General features: G+C 38.5%; 1 protein-coding gene across 1 annotated transcript in view; it reads left to right on the top strand.

The window, feature by feature from the left end:
- The window catches only part of LOC139944986 (tyrosine-protein kinase RYK-like), a 42,125-nt gene that overhangs the window by 13,642 nt on the left and 11,056 nt on the right, over positions 1 to 17,427 (top strand). The window contains exons 2-5 of the mRNA XM_071942207.1: positions 14,382 to 14,503; positions 15,883 to 15,982; positions 16,374 to 16,508; positions 17,186 to 17,251. Coding sequence (XP_071798308.1) covers positions 14,382 to 14,503; positions 15,883 to 15,982; positions 16,374 to 16,508; positions 17,186 to 17,251 — 423 coding nt within the window. The remainder of the gene's footprint in view (positions 1 to 14,381; positions 14,504 to 15,882; positions 15,983 to 16,373; positions 16,509 to 17,185; positions 17,252 to 17,427) is intronic.

Genomic DNA, 17,427 nt, shown 5'->3' with positions numbered 1-17,427 from the left:
AGACAAAAATAGAATTATTTGTAACAAATTTGTGAGTATCAGCCCGATCAATAGCATGCTTTGTGCATGGGGAGGAAAACTTGGTGTCTTGTTTCATGCCATGTATGATAAGGGATAGCTCCATGGTTAGATCAAAAAAAAAGTGTGGATACTGGTCTTTGACAAATACCCAATGTTATCTGTGTGCTTCGTCAACAAAATTTGTAATATTAAATTTGTAACACAAGGGCAAGTCTGTCGAAATTCCTTCACATATGTTCACAATAAAGAAACTTGTTTTAAAAAAGACCTCCAACTTAACACGCACTTCCCCACTCTGGTAGAACAATATAAATCACTTCATACCAAGCTTTTAGATTTATGATTTCACTAATATAACCACACCGTTTACTGACCCTCATTGTGTGTTTCCTTGGCAACCACCACCCTTAATATCTTCATTTTTTTATGGTCTGCAACACATGTTTCTTGTCATGAAACTAGTTTGCCAAAATAGGACCATAAAAGAAATCGCTGGGTTCATGTATTTTCTGAGTTTTTGTCAAATTTATTGGTCCATTAGGAATATTATGGTATCCTGTCGCAGTCGTAAAAGTCGGGCAGTTGTTTGCTTTTATAACTTTGAAATGTTCAAGAAGACCTTGTGTACTGAAATGGACTTTGTTTTCTAGGTTAGTATTTAATGTTCAGTTTTGTGTTCTCAAGACGTGGCAGGGCTCAAGTTTTACACTGGACCACTGGGCCGAAACCAGTGGTTTCAGTGTCGAGCCAGTAAGCCAGGACAAGTTTAGTAGGGTTTTTCTTTGCTTAATTCAATTAATTTTTCAATTCAACATGTCTCAAATGAATGATGCTCAAATGTTGAGTTTAAGTCTCACAAATATTTAAATCCTGCTCAGTATCACCAATAAAACACAAGAGATAAAACTTTGTTGAATGTTTTGTTGAAAAGAAACAGTTTAGTTGATCAAACCAAGTTCTCATTTTGTTTCTTGTCTCTTCTAACTTTGATTCTGGTCTTGTTAATAAAATGCTAGTCGAGTAAAGATTCTGTAAAAGTCCAGCGATCTTGTGGATTTTTCACCCCTGGTTGAGCCTTTCTTGTGAAGCTTATTTTTTCTTTGACAATTTTTAGCCTTAAAGACACTCGACACCTTTGTCAAAGACCAGTCTCCTCACTTGGTGTATCTCAACATTTTTTTTAATGCATAAAATAACAAACCTGTGAAAATTTGAGCTCAATCGGTCATAGAAGTTGCGAGATAATAATGAAAGAAAAAAACACCCTTGTCAAATGAAGTTGTGTGCTTTCAGATGCTTGACTTCGAGACCTCAAATCTAATTATGAGGTCTCCTATTCAAATTACTTCTTTCCTCGAAAACTACGTCATTTCAGAGGGAGCCGTTTCTCACAATGTTTTATACTATAACAGCTCCCCATTACTTGTGACGTTACCAAGTAAGGTTTTATGCTAATAATTATTTTGAGTAATTGCCAATAGTGTCCACTGCCTTGTTTAGTAGAGAAATAAGAAACTAAACTGTACATTGAACAGGTAAACAAACAAACGCTGATCTGATAATGTTGTTTTCATTGTGCAGACAATGTTGAAGCATTAACAAATGTTGCAATCTGGACTTTGTATTACAGCTTCTGTAAATTGCTTACTCATTTAAAGATGCTATGTTAGATTTTTGTCCTAAAACATTAAAAAATAGATTTTTTTTGAGTGAATGGTATTTCAAAGAGTATCACCCGCTCTAACGAAAAAAAAAAATTGAACTTATACTTTTAATGGTCAGGAACCATGACAACACATAAAGAATAAAAACACATAAGAGTTGGTCACGTGATATATTGTCGGGATCCCGACAAAAAACTAATTTTGAGCACTTTATTTCACTGCTATGTACTAATAATTGGCAGACTTTTTCGAGCAATGGCTCAAATGAAAGCTTGTAACTTTCTCGACCCCCACCAAAATACCTGTTGAATTTTAAATCAAAATTGTTGGGTCAAATCAGCCAAAAATCTGACATAGCATCTTTATTTGTAAGATTTGTGATTCCAAAATTCATTGAACCATCACCGTTTTACGCGTGAGAGATATAAACCTATGAGGTTACGGGAGACGATAGCCGGACGAAACCGAAATAGTTCTACACAAGGGCTGGAGTACATTGTTATAAAAAAATAAGAGCATTTTGTTAGATACAAAGTTGTTTCATTAAGTAGGCCCCCTATTATGGTGACAGTGTTTTGTCCTCATGTTGCTCCTAAGGCTCTTTAAATGGCATTTTGCTGGTAATTACTCTACAAGTTTAATGACCATAAAAACTTGGTAAAAAGCACTGGAGAGCTGTTATCAAACATTGATAGAAATTACTCCCTTTTAAGTAATGTACTTTTAGAGAAAGAGAATATTTGTTCACAAAAACAGTTTTAATTTGATTGAAGCCTTTTTTTTCCTCTGGCATCTGAGTGAAAGTACACAGGTCTATTAAAAAGTATTAAAGAGTCTTCCAATGAACTATCTAATTTTAAGGCATTTGAAAAAAGCATTAAAAAATATTAAATTCAGTTAATAGAGGTCGTAAAAAATGACTGGAGCGTGGTAATGAATTTTCCTAAAAGCTTGGTTTTAAAAAGAGTTAATGAGGCTTGCAAAAAGAGTGTGGGTAGTTTAAGCTGTTTCTCCCCTGCTATATTCACTTATTTTGGTCTTAAATTTCATTTTAGGGTAGCAATATAACAGTCTTTAAAAGTCTTAAGTTTTACTTTCTAAAGTGTGCAGATACCATGTTAAGTTGGATTTGAAACTTTGCATGGTGGAAATATGATATGGAACTTTCGGTTTGCGGTAACACCATGAAATGACTACCGTCGAAATGAGTTGGGGGTGGTTCTGAAAAGAATGGTTGGTTTCACGACCATGTTTGTGCATAATGTTTGGATACTCTCTTTTATGTAAAAAGAGTAAAAAAGCACTCTTTGAAGAGCCATGAAGGACAACTCTTTGTTGAGTGGTCTTCCACTCTTTTAGATTGAAGTTTGCATCTTTTTGAGTGATTTTTCACTCTACCCTAGAGTGAATCCCCTATCCAAGAGTGAAATACCACCACTGTTTTTAAAGAGCCACATGAGGGACAACTCATGTAAAGAGTGGTGTTTTTCACTCTTTTACATTTAGAGAGTTCACTAAGTGAGAATTTTGGCAATTTATCAAAAGTACACCCTGCCTTTTAGGGTGACTGCAACTTGATTGTAAGGGCTGGTTTGGCCATGGTTAAACAACACAACAGCCCTAGTTTGCCCTTTGCAGGCTATTGTCAAGTAATCACTGGACCACTAGACAAGCACTGATTGTCACTGTCTCAAAACAATTGATTTTCTTCCAGGCGGACATCTTAATCCGTTTGTTGATCAAAGAATCGCTTTACACTGATCATAGAGAAAGGAGCACACTGAGCAAAAGACCATGGATGCACCAACGGAAAAGATCCAACAGACTATAGTCCAACACAAGCATGCGTTCCAACCACCTATGAAATAAATAACAATGCATCCCTTTTCTGGGTAGCAGACAGTGAAAAGAGTTCTGAGAAGTAGAATCGACCAAATTCTAAAAAGATGTTGTTAGATTTTGTTGTTTGTCCTTTCTCAGAAGTTGGATGGAATTTGAGGTTTTTACACAATGTACGACTTGACATGTTGTTGAAACATCAGGGGTCGATTACACAAAAAGTTAGGACTAGTCTTATCTCTAGTTAGGACGAGTTGTACTCGTCCTAACTTAGGACTAGACATACCTTTGTTATATCTCCTAGGACTGGACTAGTAGTCCCAACTCTTTGTGAAATCGACCCCTGGACCAGTCTAGTACAATTGTAAAGTTGCCATCTGTTTTCAGGTTATGTAGTAAGCTTAAAGACAAGCTTGAGCAAAAAAAACCAGCATTTGATAACCCTAAAGTCAAAGATGCGGCTAAAAAGGCACCGGACTTAAGGGGGAAGGTACACGTTTGGTAATTACTCAAAACAAACATTAACTTAAAAACTGACTTGGTAACAAGCATTGGAGAGCTGTTGGTAGTATAAAACATTGTGGGAAACGACTCCCTCTGAAGTAACGTAGTTTTTGAGATAGGGGTAATTTCTCACTAAAATAATAAAAGACTTCTATTTTTCTAGCTAGAAGTCTTTTATTCTTATCAGAAAGCACACAAATTCGACCTACAAGGGTATTTTTTCTGTCATCATTTTCTTGCAACTATGATGACGGATTGAGCCCAAATTTTCACAGGCTTGTTATTGTTTGTTGTGATGGGATACACCAAGTGAGCACACTGGTCTTTGACAATTACCAACCGGTACAATGCCTTTAAGCACTTGTTTTTCTGATCAGCTGAAAGTGGGTTCGTGCATTGATTATGTTTGTTTAATAAAGCATCCTTGGTTCCATACCTTTTACGTGCACATCTGAACCTGGTATCTGTCCTCGTCTTCCCCCTCGAATCCCACAGGTGCTTTATGTGGATTGGGTTTTCAGTCCCTACCTAATTGCGTCCGGGTTTTACCTGGAATAATTTTCTTGGGGTTTTTCTCCCACATCTAAAATTGAAACTTCCTTCCTTGTCTTCTCTCCATTTGGGATTTTGCCAGTTGCCTAGTAGTAAAGAGTGATTAAGTTTGCTTTAACTTTAGAGTCCTTGGCTTCACAACCAGAACAAATTAAATGGAAATGAAATGAATGCACAAAATTCCTAAAACATGAACCTGTTTTTTACTGTTTGGTAAATTATATCTCATGAAAAATAAAAACTAGTCTCCCTTTATTGTAGACATGTGGGCTACATGTGTTCGGTATACAATTGCAGATTTTCTGCCAGGCTGTTCTACAAGATGAGAAATTATTACCCGGTACACTTAAGTCAGACTTAATCTCCTATGGGATTAGCCCCAGTCCCTTCAAGACTCTAGCATCCTTTAGTGACATTGTCCGCCGGGGAACTGTCACGCCTATTTTTCATGTCTGACCTCTTACAATCATTCCTTGCCTGGTGCAAGTTTCCCTTCATCCGTTGATCTGCCATCTTTTAAGAGGAATATCAATTCCCACCTTCAGCTCCACTGAGTTTCTGCATGTCTATGTTTTCTTTCTTGTACACCTTTACCTAGAGCGGCTTTTAGCCTTCTTTTGGGCGAACTTGCATAATTTTTTGGGTTAAGAATTCATTCATTCATTCATAGTGGTTTATTAAGATCTTGCATCGCAGCCACAGGCTGAATTACACTTGATTTACAGTTTAAAAAAACCCAGCAAGATTAAAACTTTTACACAGTAAAAAGTAGCTGAAAAAATACAAAATACAGAATGCCATTACACGTATTAATAACAAATTAAAACTTAGTGGTTCAAAAGCCATTTATTTGGAAATCAGGCTATTATAAAAGAGCTAGCCTCGCAGCAATAGGCTGATTCACACATTATAGAAGGAAAAACAAGATCAATTACACATTAAAGGAACACGTTGTCTTGGATTGGTCGAGTTGGTCTTTGAAAAGCGTTTGTAACTGTTTGTTATAAAATGCATTGAATAGAAAGATTCCCATAAATAGTCGACCATGTTAGTTCTCAAAGTAAAAGGAAAACCACGCAATTTCGAGGCAAACTTGTGTGGATCATTGTATTCTACTTTTAAAACATCTTTCTAACCATATCGGTTTTATAACGAACGGTTACAAACGCTTTTTATGGACTGACTCATTCAATCCAAGGCAACGTGTCCCTTTAAAAAGTAGCTGAAAATGCAGAAATTTCATACAAAATACAGAATGACAACACACATTATTTGAACGATTTAAACTTTAAGCCATCTATTCGGAAGTCGGGCAATTATAAAAGATCTTGCCTTGCAGCAATACTGAATTTTTAGGCTAACAGTAAATCATTAGTTCCATCCTCCTCGCGCTCACAGTAGAAGGGCAACATTTTCAAAGACTGATGGACTGCCAATGTAAAGTAATGTCACAATCCAAGTCAAGCATCAGGACAAGTGTGCGTCCATAAATCTGACAAGCAGGGTCAACCATTGCATCTACCCGACATCAAGACAAACATCTCAAGTCCATCGTACGGCTTCTTAGATGGCATCCTGAAAAGATGTTGCAATTAAAAATAGATCCGCCGGTTAAAAATAGATATTTTAATTGGTGTTAACGATGGGAATCCCCTTCGTTAGCGCTGTGGTGCTCCCTTTGTGATTTCGAGGAAATTGCGAGATGACTGCAGGGAAGCGGCCAGTGGGGACTGTGTAGAGAACACCTGGGCGTTCTCATCAGATCTTAAATTGATGGGTACACAATACTTCCTTGTGAGTTTGATGTGCGGTGTAATACATGCTGGGAATGATTGTTGTGGATTTTATGATGGACATGAAACCACACCTGGGCCTAATTTGATAGTGCTGCTTAAGCACACAAATTAGCAAAGCAAAACAAAGTTATCGACCAAAGTCCAATGTAACATGTGCGATTTGTGACTGGTATCCTGCTCATTATTGCTAAGCTGGTTTTTTTAAGCCGCATTTTCTGCTCAAAGATGATAATGATATTGGCCCATGGCTCATTTTTATAAAGCTCATTTTTATAAAGCCTGTAAGCACAAAAATCTTGCTTTAACAGTTTAAGCAAAAACTGGTTACTAACATAAACTCCATTAGGCTTACATTGTCGCAATTGGTGCCCCACTCATTGTTTGCTTTGTAGTAACAGAGTCTACTAAGCAGTTTTTTCTCAACTTTATGAAGTTGGGCCCTTGTGCAAATGCATTGGGTGAGTTCACTGCTAAAGAGTGTGATTTCTCAGCACTTCTCCTGCACACAGTGACTGGTATCCTGCTAGATTCTGCTAAGCAGAAACTTTTTTAAGCATTATTTTGTCATTTGAAAGCAACTCCGTGACATTTAGCCCTGGAAATGAAACTTTGTCAAAGTAATGTAAGAGGCTGGATTCAACAAGATTAGGTAATGGAAATCATGCCATTAGTTAATCCATGGTCAATCAGAGTGCCATCCGAATCCATTAATGACATGATTGTATGAAATACTCCCCTGTCTGCTGGTTGAGTATCAAACCAAGACGCAAGACTCTATAGAATCTTGCTGCTTAAGCAAAATAAAAACTTGTTTAGGGTCCTCGCCTACTTCCCTTTAAGAGACCACAACCAAAAAGGTTTTTTTACCAACCAACAAGTTTTTTTTAACGATCTCAGCAACAAAACCTATTTTAAAAAATAGCCCAGCTGCTTTTATTTAACAAAAACTGTCAGGCGGCCCTTTTGAGAAAAAAAAAAGAAAAAAAAAAAAAAAAAAAAACGGGGCCTCCTCTTCCCCTTTTCAAAAAGGGAGGAGGAGGCCCCGTTTTTGAAAAAGGGAGGTTGCGAAGCATGTTTCTTTTTTTATTTGGCCGATATTCGTCCTCGCACTCGGTCAAACCCCTCAGCTGCCAATGTAATCAACATGGCCGCTATAATCCCATTCACATCATGTCATTGCAGAGAGTACATTCCCTTTAGAGAGTTCCATTACGAATCCATTGCGGATTGCCTGCCACACGGAACAATGCCCGGTCATTGATACATGTTAAATTAAGCCTGAGTCTTGCTCAAATGGTACGACATTAGGGGGTTGTGTCGTCTAGGCACTCTGGGCGTAAGCTGGCTTAATGGTGCAGTGTTTGGTGTGTCTAATTTTCACAGAAGGATCGCCATTGTTGGGGGTCGACAAAAGAGGGTTTCCTGTTTGGAATCATTCAAGGAAAAAGTAAAGGCTTTTTTTCTTTTCGTCTTGGATCCTCTCAAAGAATGTTGGGAGACTGTGGTTATGTTTTAGTACAAGCCTGTGTCAGGATTTTGGCGGATGTCAGGTTTTTTCCTTCTTGAAAGATTGTGGCCCCAAACATTAAAAAATAGATTTTTTTGAGTGAATGGTATTTCAAAGAGTATCACCCACTCTAACGAAAAGAAATTGAACTTTTACTTTTAATGGTCAGGAACCATGACAAAAATTTAAAACGTTTCTTATAAAACACACAAGAATCGGTCAGGTGATATATTGTCGGGATCCCGACAAAAACTAATTTTGAGCACTTTATTTCACCGCTACTAATAATTGGCGGACTTTTTTGAGCAATGGCTCAAATGAAAGCTTTTAACTATATTTGACCCCCATCAAAATACCAATTGAATTTTAAACCAAAATTTTTGGGTCAAATCGGCCAAAAATCTGACATAGCATCTTTAAACACTGCACTTCCATGGCAAAATGGCCCAACTCAATGTTGGTTTTATTCTGTTCATTCCATTCCAATGGCTTCCACCGAACATTTGGGATGACTTTCCAAATGCTCCTTTCCGGCATACAATTGCCTATCAAACCTAGAATTTCATCTTTGAGAGGGCGAGGCCATTTTTCATTCTGCAAAGTGCCCTTCCATTGGAAGCAGCTTTGTGTACTGGGCCAGGGAGTATAGCTCTTGTGTATTACCTTGAAGTCTCCTAGTTCACATTTTTTATTTTCGGTAATGACTTGCCAAAGGAAAAACCTGCCTTGCAAGGTTGCCCTAACATTTATCAAAAAGTGCATTTACACTGCCCTTTTCAACTTTTCAAATTTCCTGAATTCTTAAACCTGGTAGAGCTCAAATGTAAAAAGTTAAGACATGCTGACCTGTGTAATCAATGGGAGGTCAAAGGTTGACAGCTGGTCAGACCACAAGCTTGTACCATTGGAGTTGATCTCCTATTCATCATACATCGTCACCATGGAAACATCTTGGGGAGATCTTGACTTCATGTTTTATTCATAAGGTTGTTGTACTTGCTTGGTTGAGCCATGGAGGTAGAATTGAGCAATGTCAAGCTTGGATATTTGTTTAAGCATACTGGGCATTATTGCATTATTCAGGGCTTTCTGCTGAACTGTGGTTAATTGTGGATCCAAATTTTACAAGTTTGGCCAAAGCATGCTGAATGCTGAATTGAGACGAGGTGCTCAAATGTGTTTTACTTGGTTGGTGTTAAAGGCTCTAACTGCATTCTGGTGCATGTCAAAAAGTTTTATACAGAATTCATATCAGAGCGATCTGAGCAGTTTGAAATTCTGTATGCTTCATTTTTAAAAGGGCAAGGGCACCAAGGCATTTTCTCCTTGCCATCCTATGAGGAAATTGTAAATTTCTACTGGAGCATTTCAAGGGCGCCTACATGAAGGCAATGACTAGGGTCCAATTTCATAGAGCTGCTAAGCACAAAAATTTGCGTACCATGAAATTTCTTCCCTGACAAAAACAGGATTACCAACCAAATTTTGATTAGTTGCATATTGCTTGTTACTTGTAATCAACTGTTGTTTGCTTATCCTTAAAATCAGGTGGAAATTTGGTTGATAATCCTGTTTTTATCAAGGAAGAAATTTCATGCTAAGCAAATTTTTGTGCTTAGCAGCTCTATGAAACTGGGCCCTGGGTGCATGGAGGCAATCACCTCTGTTGCCTCTGTGAAACATCAGGCCTGTAACCTACTTGGTTAGCTTCCTTTACATTTTTAGTGACTTTGATGTCAAATCTGAACAATTTGCGCGTATTGGCCCTAGATGCTAGCTTGAGTTTTTAGTTTTAGGAGAACCATGATAATATGCACTCAACAATTCACTGAACGACTTAATTACTACTGTGCTGAGCTAATTAAATTAGCTTGAATGTGTTTAAGTGAATTAGCTCAAATTGATTTTACATGCGCATGCCTTTGTTATTTCAACTATTGTACAGTGTACAGCCATGGAGTTAGAAATCTTTCTACCTCTATGGTACATCGTTGACTCGTTGGCAGAACAGCATACAGTGTGCGGGTTATTTTTTTCAATGCAGTTTTCATGAGATGTCCTGAGGGAAAAGAATAGCTTAGCCGTGCATAGACAAACAAAATAAATAGGCTCTGTGAGTTTATTTAGTCAGGACTACTCTGCATGGAGGCAGGAATGACGTATGTAATTATTTATGTGTACAGGTAAACCTATCCATAGACTGGAATTATATTACAGCGGAGCTGTCAATTCACGCCTGATTCTGCAGAAAGTTCCTGGAATATAAGCCGATCTTTCCACGCTCTGATGAAAAAAGAAGAAGAAAATCTCCCCGACTATGAAATTATTTGTTATGTTGAATATAATTTTAAACCAGGACTTGAATTTTTGGGGAAAATCCACAAGACTGCAACACTTGGGAGCTCAGAATCTTTTCTGGACTGGGATTATAATGTTTAAAAGATCAGAATCAAATGAGAAGGGACTAGAATCAAAATGAGAACACAGTTTATGTACTGAACTGTTTTACTTGAACAAACAGTAAGAGAAGATTTAGGCCTACTGGTATCTCTTCTGTTTTATGGGTGGCATTCATTGAAAGATATTTACATAATGTATGAGACTCAACTAAGTCAACACTTGAACATCATTTTTTTGGCACAAAGATTTTCGATGAAAAACAAGACCAACCAACTTTACTTGTTGTCCTGTCTTGAGCTTTACAGGCCTGGAATTTCCTGTTCGAGAGGGGCAAGGCCATTTTCATTGTGTAAAGGGCACTTCCATTGGGAAATCTCAAAGTCTATGGGAGAAATTTGGAACGGGGACCAGGGAAACGGAGGCCTGAGTTTACTGGCCCACACTGACATCACTGGCCCTGGGCCGGTGGTCCAGTGTAAAATTTAAGCCCTGTAATTATCTCCACCCCCAGATTAATGTTCAAAATCAAGATGCAAATGTTGCCAGCTCTGATGCTAGACTGTGTGAGAGATGTTGTGTTGTGTTTTTAGAAACTAGGGTGGGATTGTAGAATAATATGTTGGTCCAGTAAAATGTTGAACAACAAGCATTGTGGCATCCCCACCCCCCCCCCAAAAAAAAAGAAAAGAAGAAATATACATACAAATATACCATACAAATGTTGGCAGCTCTGATGCTACTGAACTGTGTGAGAGAAGTTCTCCACACTCTCTGGTTTTCTAGAAACTGGTTGGGTTGCAGTGGGGGAGGTGTGAACGGAAATATTCCAAGCGACAAATATTAGGGGAATGCGAACACTGTTGGATGGATGACAGACGATGAATCAAAAAGCATTATACACACACGCACTATACAGAGCCTCGGTGATTAAAACAGATGTTTCAAGCTCGACACAACGGGACAAGAAATGGTGTGTGAAATCTGATTGGAGATTTCACACGTTTTCTGAATGGGGGAATTTTTTTGATCGAAGAAGGGTGTCTGGGCTTAGGATGTGGCATGTTGAAATGATCACACCTCTTGTGTCTGATTTGTTCAGTGTGATGATTGCTTGCAAATATGGAATTGGAAATATTTTTTTTGCCTGATGATATGGTCATAGCATACTGTCGGCATACATGTAGAGCAAGGAACTGTTTCTTGCTCTGCTGACAGTGTGTGAATCACAATTCCAGATTTGTAGCAACTTCACCAATGTGTGAGTTTTTGCGGCTCAGTTGCAGCTTGTTTGCCGCAGCAGACTTATTGGTGGGCTTATCGGGTATAATCATAGAAATTAATAATAATAATTGGTTCTTGTATAGCGCATACTAGGTCAAGGCGCTTTATAACATTATCCCTGTACATTAGGCATAAGGGCAGGGACTGTACATTGTGTTTCTGGGTTAACCCTTTACACTGTCCCTCTGCATGGAAGTTGTAATACATGTACATGTACAAGCGATTCTTGCACACTCTATTTTTCCTGGTGAGAGGGATATGTACTTTTGTACTGACCTTAGAAAGGCCACCTTGGTAAACCACAGCCAAAGCAACAAATTCACTGCAGATACAATGCTGTAGTTGAAGACCAGGGGCCGATTTCACAAAGATCTAAGATTGATCGTAACTGCAAATCAATCGTAGTTGCTAAGTAAAACGTGATGTCACAATACAAATCACTATGGTGATACTGAAAATTCATCTTGCGATGAATTTTATTGCTTTGTGAAATCGGCCCCTGGGCCATGAAGGCCCTGCTTTACCGCAAAATTCTGCGTTTTCGATCACCATTCTTTGCTTACAGAATACAAGCGTCAAATTTCTTAGCTCACTTTGTAAGCGAAGATTGACTAGTAATGCAGAGTAAGCATGGTTTCAAGCCAAAATTACCTGTTAACCCATGAAATGCGCTTGACGTAAGCGCGGAAATCCTTGCTTCCATATGAGCACCGATTCTTCGCTTACGGTAAGCAGAGCCATGAAATTGGGACCTGATACACTTGGGTTACATGTCCTCGTTATATTTGCCAATTAACCCCAAAGTATGATAACTATTCGATCTCTCCCTATGAGATCCCACTAATAACGGTTATCGCAGTGACTGATAAAGAAAGTGACATTCAATTATGGCCTGAGGGATTTAGAAAGTAAATGTCAACCCCTTCAAACCTGTAGGTTGCTAGAAATACCATCTTGCTTCGTTAAGATGATCTTCCCATTGAGGGAACTCGGAAACTCTCACGCGGGGATATAAACGTTGGTTCTACCTCCATGGTTCAACATGATTATGAATTTCACCAATCAAGAAATTGTGATTCAGTAACTAGACTTATTCAAGTCATTGTGAAATCAGCGGTCAGCTATCAGCAGTTAGCTTGGGGGATTCGAACCCACAACCTTGTTATTGCAAGTTCTGAAGTCTAACCACTGGACCACGGTGACATGACAGGGTCTTGCCGCCCTCAGCTGTGGCGCAAGACTCTAAAATGGGGTCGGGGTGGGCAGGGTTTGCCCTAGCCTGAACATCTGATGTCGCGCTCCGAGGCTTGTGAATTACGCCAGAGATCTGCCATTGAGCCCACGTACATTATCACCTTTGACCTCACATCATTTCACATGGCCTTGATGGTTTTGGAGATTCGTAGTGAAATCCGATGTACATACATGTATATTCATAAAAACCAACATCTTTTTTACCTGGCCTTGTCTTTGTGGATAAGGACAGGGGACCAGTCTAAGTTTGGCCTTTACTTTCTCAGTAACTAGCCAGGAGGACCAGTTAAATGTAGCTTGGTATCTCACTAGTCAATTATCAGCTTTTTTTACTTGTTCAGAAGTTTTTTTGCAAGGTCTTGTACATGTTCAAAATATTCTGGTCCAGTAAGTATTTTGAGCTGCAAGCTGCAGTCTTGTGGGGTTTTCCCAAACAAACTCTAGCCCTACATTTCATCATCCGTGTACCTCTGAACAATTGGATCTTAGCTTGAATTATTTTTGTCAGCAAGAACTCTCACCCTTCTAATCAATGTGTAGTGCACAAAGGTGTTGATATTCTTAAGTTGAGTTTAGGGCACGCATTCTTCTTGAATGACGGAGGGTTTGTCATTGGGAGTGTATAGGACTGTACTCTCACTCTGGTCCTCGTGAGTCAGTCATGCCTACTCAACCGCAATGAATTCAAGATGGCAGGAGGGATGAACAATGGCAAGGCTGGAGAGAAAGACTTCTCAGGCATGATTTTCCTCCTACTTAAAGGAACACGTTGCCTTGGATCGGACGAGTTGGTCAAAACAAAAGCGTTTGTAACCGTTTTGTATATAATGCATATGGTTGGAAAGATGTTTTAAAAGTAGAATACAATGATCCACACAAGTTTGCCTCGAAATTGCATGGTTTTCCTTCTACTGTGAGAACTAACACGGTCGGCCATTTATGGGAGTCAAAATTTTGACCCCCATAAATGGCCGACGTGTTAGTCAACGAGGTAAAAGGAAAACCACGCAATTTCGAGGCATGTTTGTGTGGATCATTGTATTCTACTTTTACAACATCTTTCTACCCATATGCATTTTATAAAAAACGGTTACAAACGCTTTTTAAAGACCAACTCGACCGATCCAAGGCAACGTGTTCCTTTAATAAGTCTGATTTCCAATTTGTTTGCCCTTGGAAAATTCAGAAAAATTGTGATTTCAAAAATATTTTCAGCCTGAAAAATCTCACATGAACATGCAGGCATTGAACTTCGCTCCTGAAGGGGCACAGCAATTTCCCCTTTGATTTAAAAAGGGGCACTTCTGTTGGGATAATGTAAATTTATTGAAATTTTGCAAAGGGCACCCATGGAGCAATGAATTCGGGCACCACAGCAAAAGCACAGGTCACGGCGGCAATTGCTGTCGGTGCTGGGGTTCATTTTAAGCCTGAACATATAGGGCAGCCTTTTTACTCAGTAAGATGTTCCTACTTTTTTTCCTACTCGGTTATTTGTAAAGCGTTTTCGCGTGAGAAGATGTAGATTTTGATGAATGTTAATTTGTGTTGTTGATTATGCAGGAATGAAGGCAGAGTTGTACTACATAAGGGATGATTTGGTTCAGGAGGCGGCATTGAAGTACGACATGGCGATCAAGACAGATATCAATTCATTATACTTCAACTGGAGGACACAGCGTCAGGTACGTTGTATGAAAATACTCTATATACTACGTACATGTATGTACAAATGTACCACTGATCAAAACTGTCACAATACATGCAGACAGCAGGCCCGAGGGCAGAATTTTTAGCATCGGGCCCAATTTCATAGAGCTGCTAAGCACAAAAATTTGCTTAGCATGAAATTTCTTCCTTGAAAAAAAAAACATGATACCCAGCAAAAATTTCCATGCATAACAAAATATTACCTGTACTGATATTCAGCTGTTGTTTGCTTATCCTGAAAATCATGTGGACATATTGTTAGAAATTCCTGTTTTTATGAAGGCCAAAATTTCATGCTAAGCAAATTTTTGTGCTTAGCAGCTCTATGAAATTGGGCCCAGGCCAGTAAACTCAGACCTAGACAAGTCCGGCGGTCTTATTTGATTGAATAATAATAATATAAGTTATCACACAAGCGTGAGTGGAATATGGAAAAAATATAGCGTGTCTGTGTCCCATATCCAACGAGGTGAAGTTGGATATGGGACGCAGACGAGCTATATTTTCCAAATTTCCATGAGCGCGTGTGTGCTAACGTATGAAACCTTCAAGCAAACTTGGCGCGTGACATAGAACACACACGACACAGGTAGTGATATAATTAGCCGTGCAATATAGGTTTTTATCACCACTCCATTCTACGAATCTGATTGGAGGATGAGCGCGTACTTGAAGATAATACCTCATCTCATTTTATTGAAACAAATTATGTTCAAATGGAGGCTTATTTTTCAATTCTTGTGAGTACGAAAATTGTACCCATACATGTAGGTAGATATAGTGACACTATGTAGATTGATTTGTTTTCATTTTGATTCTGGTCATGAGAAAAATGGTCTTGTCCAGCAATTACCATGCAGTCTTGTGCAGGCATGCAACTCTTCCGCGGAATTCCGCGTAAAAAAAAATGATAACTGCTAAAAAAAAAACATATTGTAAAAAAAAGAGAGTAAAATACAAATCTTTTTTTATTTTTTTATTTTGTTTAGCCTAATATATGCCTGGCAACAACAATGTACAATTACAATTATGTAAAATAAGCCTAGTACATGCAAACAATGCACCTAAGAGCATAATAAACCTCAACATTTTCTAGGGTACCATTGTGGGTATCATGTCCCTTGGCGTTTCGGCTGCCTCGCTCCGCACTTGCGTTGTGCCTTCGAAAATTGTCCTCTTTTTTTTCAACGGTCAGTTGCATGCCTGCTTGTGGACAAAAGCTTGCCGTGAATCATGTTACATATGTAGAGCAAAAGCGGTAACTTGTGATCAAGCCATCTTTGTACTAGACATTATTCAAATCTACACGTTACACGCGAGTCGCTTATTGATACCGATTTTACTTATTCTGAAGGTTTTTTACTCAATGTCGCTGAAGTCTGAGAATCTGTGGCTCATGTCAAATCCAGGAACTAATATCACACTGGACGGGGAGGTCCCAAGAACAGAGACAAGTAAGTTTTATTAATTTTGGTTTTTACCCATACACTCGAGTCCTGTGAAAAAATATCACAGGTATGTTACTCGGGTGGGATTCGAACCCACGACCCTTGCAATTCTAGAGCAATTCTTAGATGGTTGATTTCGAGACCTCAAGTTCTAAATCTGAGGTCTCGAAATCAAATTCGTGGAAAATTACTTCTTTCTCGAAAACTATGGCACTTCAGAGGGAGCCGTTTCTCACAATGTTTTTTACCATCAACCTCTCCCCATTACTCGTCACCAAGAAAGGTTTTATGCTAAAAATTATTTTTAGTAATTACCAATAGTGTCCACTGCCTTTAAATAGCTTCATGAATTCGGACCCTTATGTTGTTATTTTGTTTTGTATGATTGTGTTAACAGCGTTTGAAGTGACGTTACACTGTACTGGTAAGGAGACAAGTGAGGTTGGCTTCACCATGCAGTTGAATCTCACGCTATTCTCAGCTAAGAATATCACATCGTTGAACTTCAGGAGGAGGAAAACTTGCATTATAGGTGAGTAGTCAAGCGGAAATGTGTTGTCAACCCTTCAGGAACCGTTGCGCGACCCCTCCAGGGGAAGACAACTTGAAAATGCATGAGACTTTTTTTAGATTGAATTGTTTGAACTCTCTCTATAAAACAACTTTCCTCTAAAGGGAACCGTTTCTCAAAATGCTAAACATTATCAACGGCTGCAATGCTTCTTGTTAAAGACAGTGGACACTTTTGGTAGTTGTCAAAGACCAGTCTTCTCACTTGGTGTATCTCAACATATGCATAAAATAACAAACCTGTCAAAATTTGAGGTAAATCAGTCATCGAAGTTGCGAGATAATAACGAAAGAAAAAACACCCTTGTCACACAAAGTTGTGTGAGTTGATTTCGAGACCTCAAGTTCTAAATCTGAGGTCTCAAAACCAAATTCGTGGAAAATTACTTTTTTTTTTCGAAAACTATGGCACTTCAGAGGGAGCCTTTTCTCATAATGTTTTTTACCATCAACCTCTCTCCATTACTCGTCACCAAGAAAGGTTTTATGCTAATAATTATTTTGAGTAATTACCAATAGTGTCCACTGCCTTTAAGCAATTTTTTTATGGTCATAAATTGGTATGGATTTATTTCAGTAAGCAACAAAATGTCTCCTGCCTCATTAATCAATCCAAACTTGTTTTTATTGTCCACACAGATGAGAGCCAGAAGATATTGCTGCAGACACCACTGGCTGAAGATAAACCTGTCGAGGTTATATTTGGTAGGTAAAGTCATAAGGCCACATAAATACAAACAATTATTGATCGTCCTTTTTTTTTTGCAGATGGGGGAGGGAGGGAGGTTTTTTATTTTTTATAAAGTTTTGTTGACATGCCAAATATGAAATAAAGAATAAAGAAATCATCACAATCACTATAAAACAGAGGGTTTGTGTGT

This window comes from Asterias amurensis, chromosome 12, assembly GCF_032118995.1.
Source record: "Asterias amurensis chromosome 12, ASM3211899v1".
In the NCBI taxonomy this organism is placed as follows: Eukaryota; Metazoa; Echinodermata; class Asteroidea; order Forcipulatida; family Asteriidae; genus Asterias; species Asterias amurensis.
This window is presented reverse-complemented; position numbering and strand designations above follow the sequence as displayed.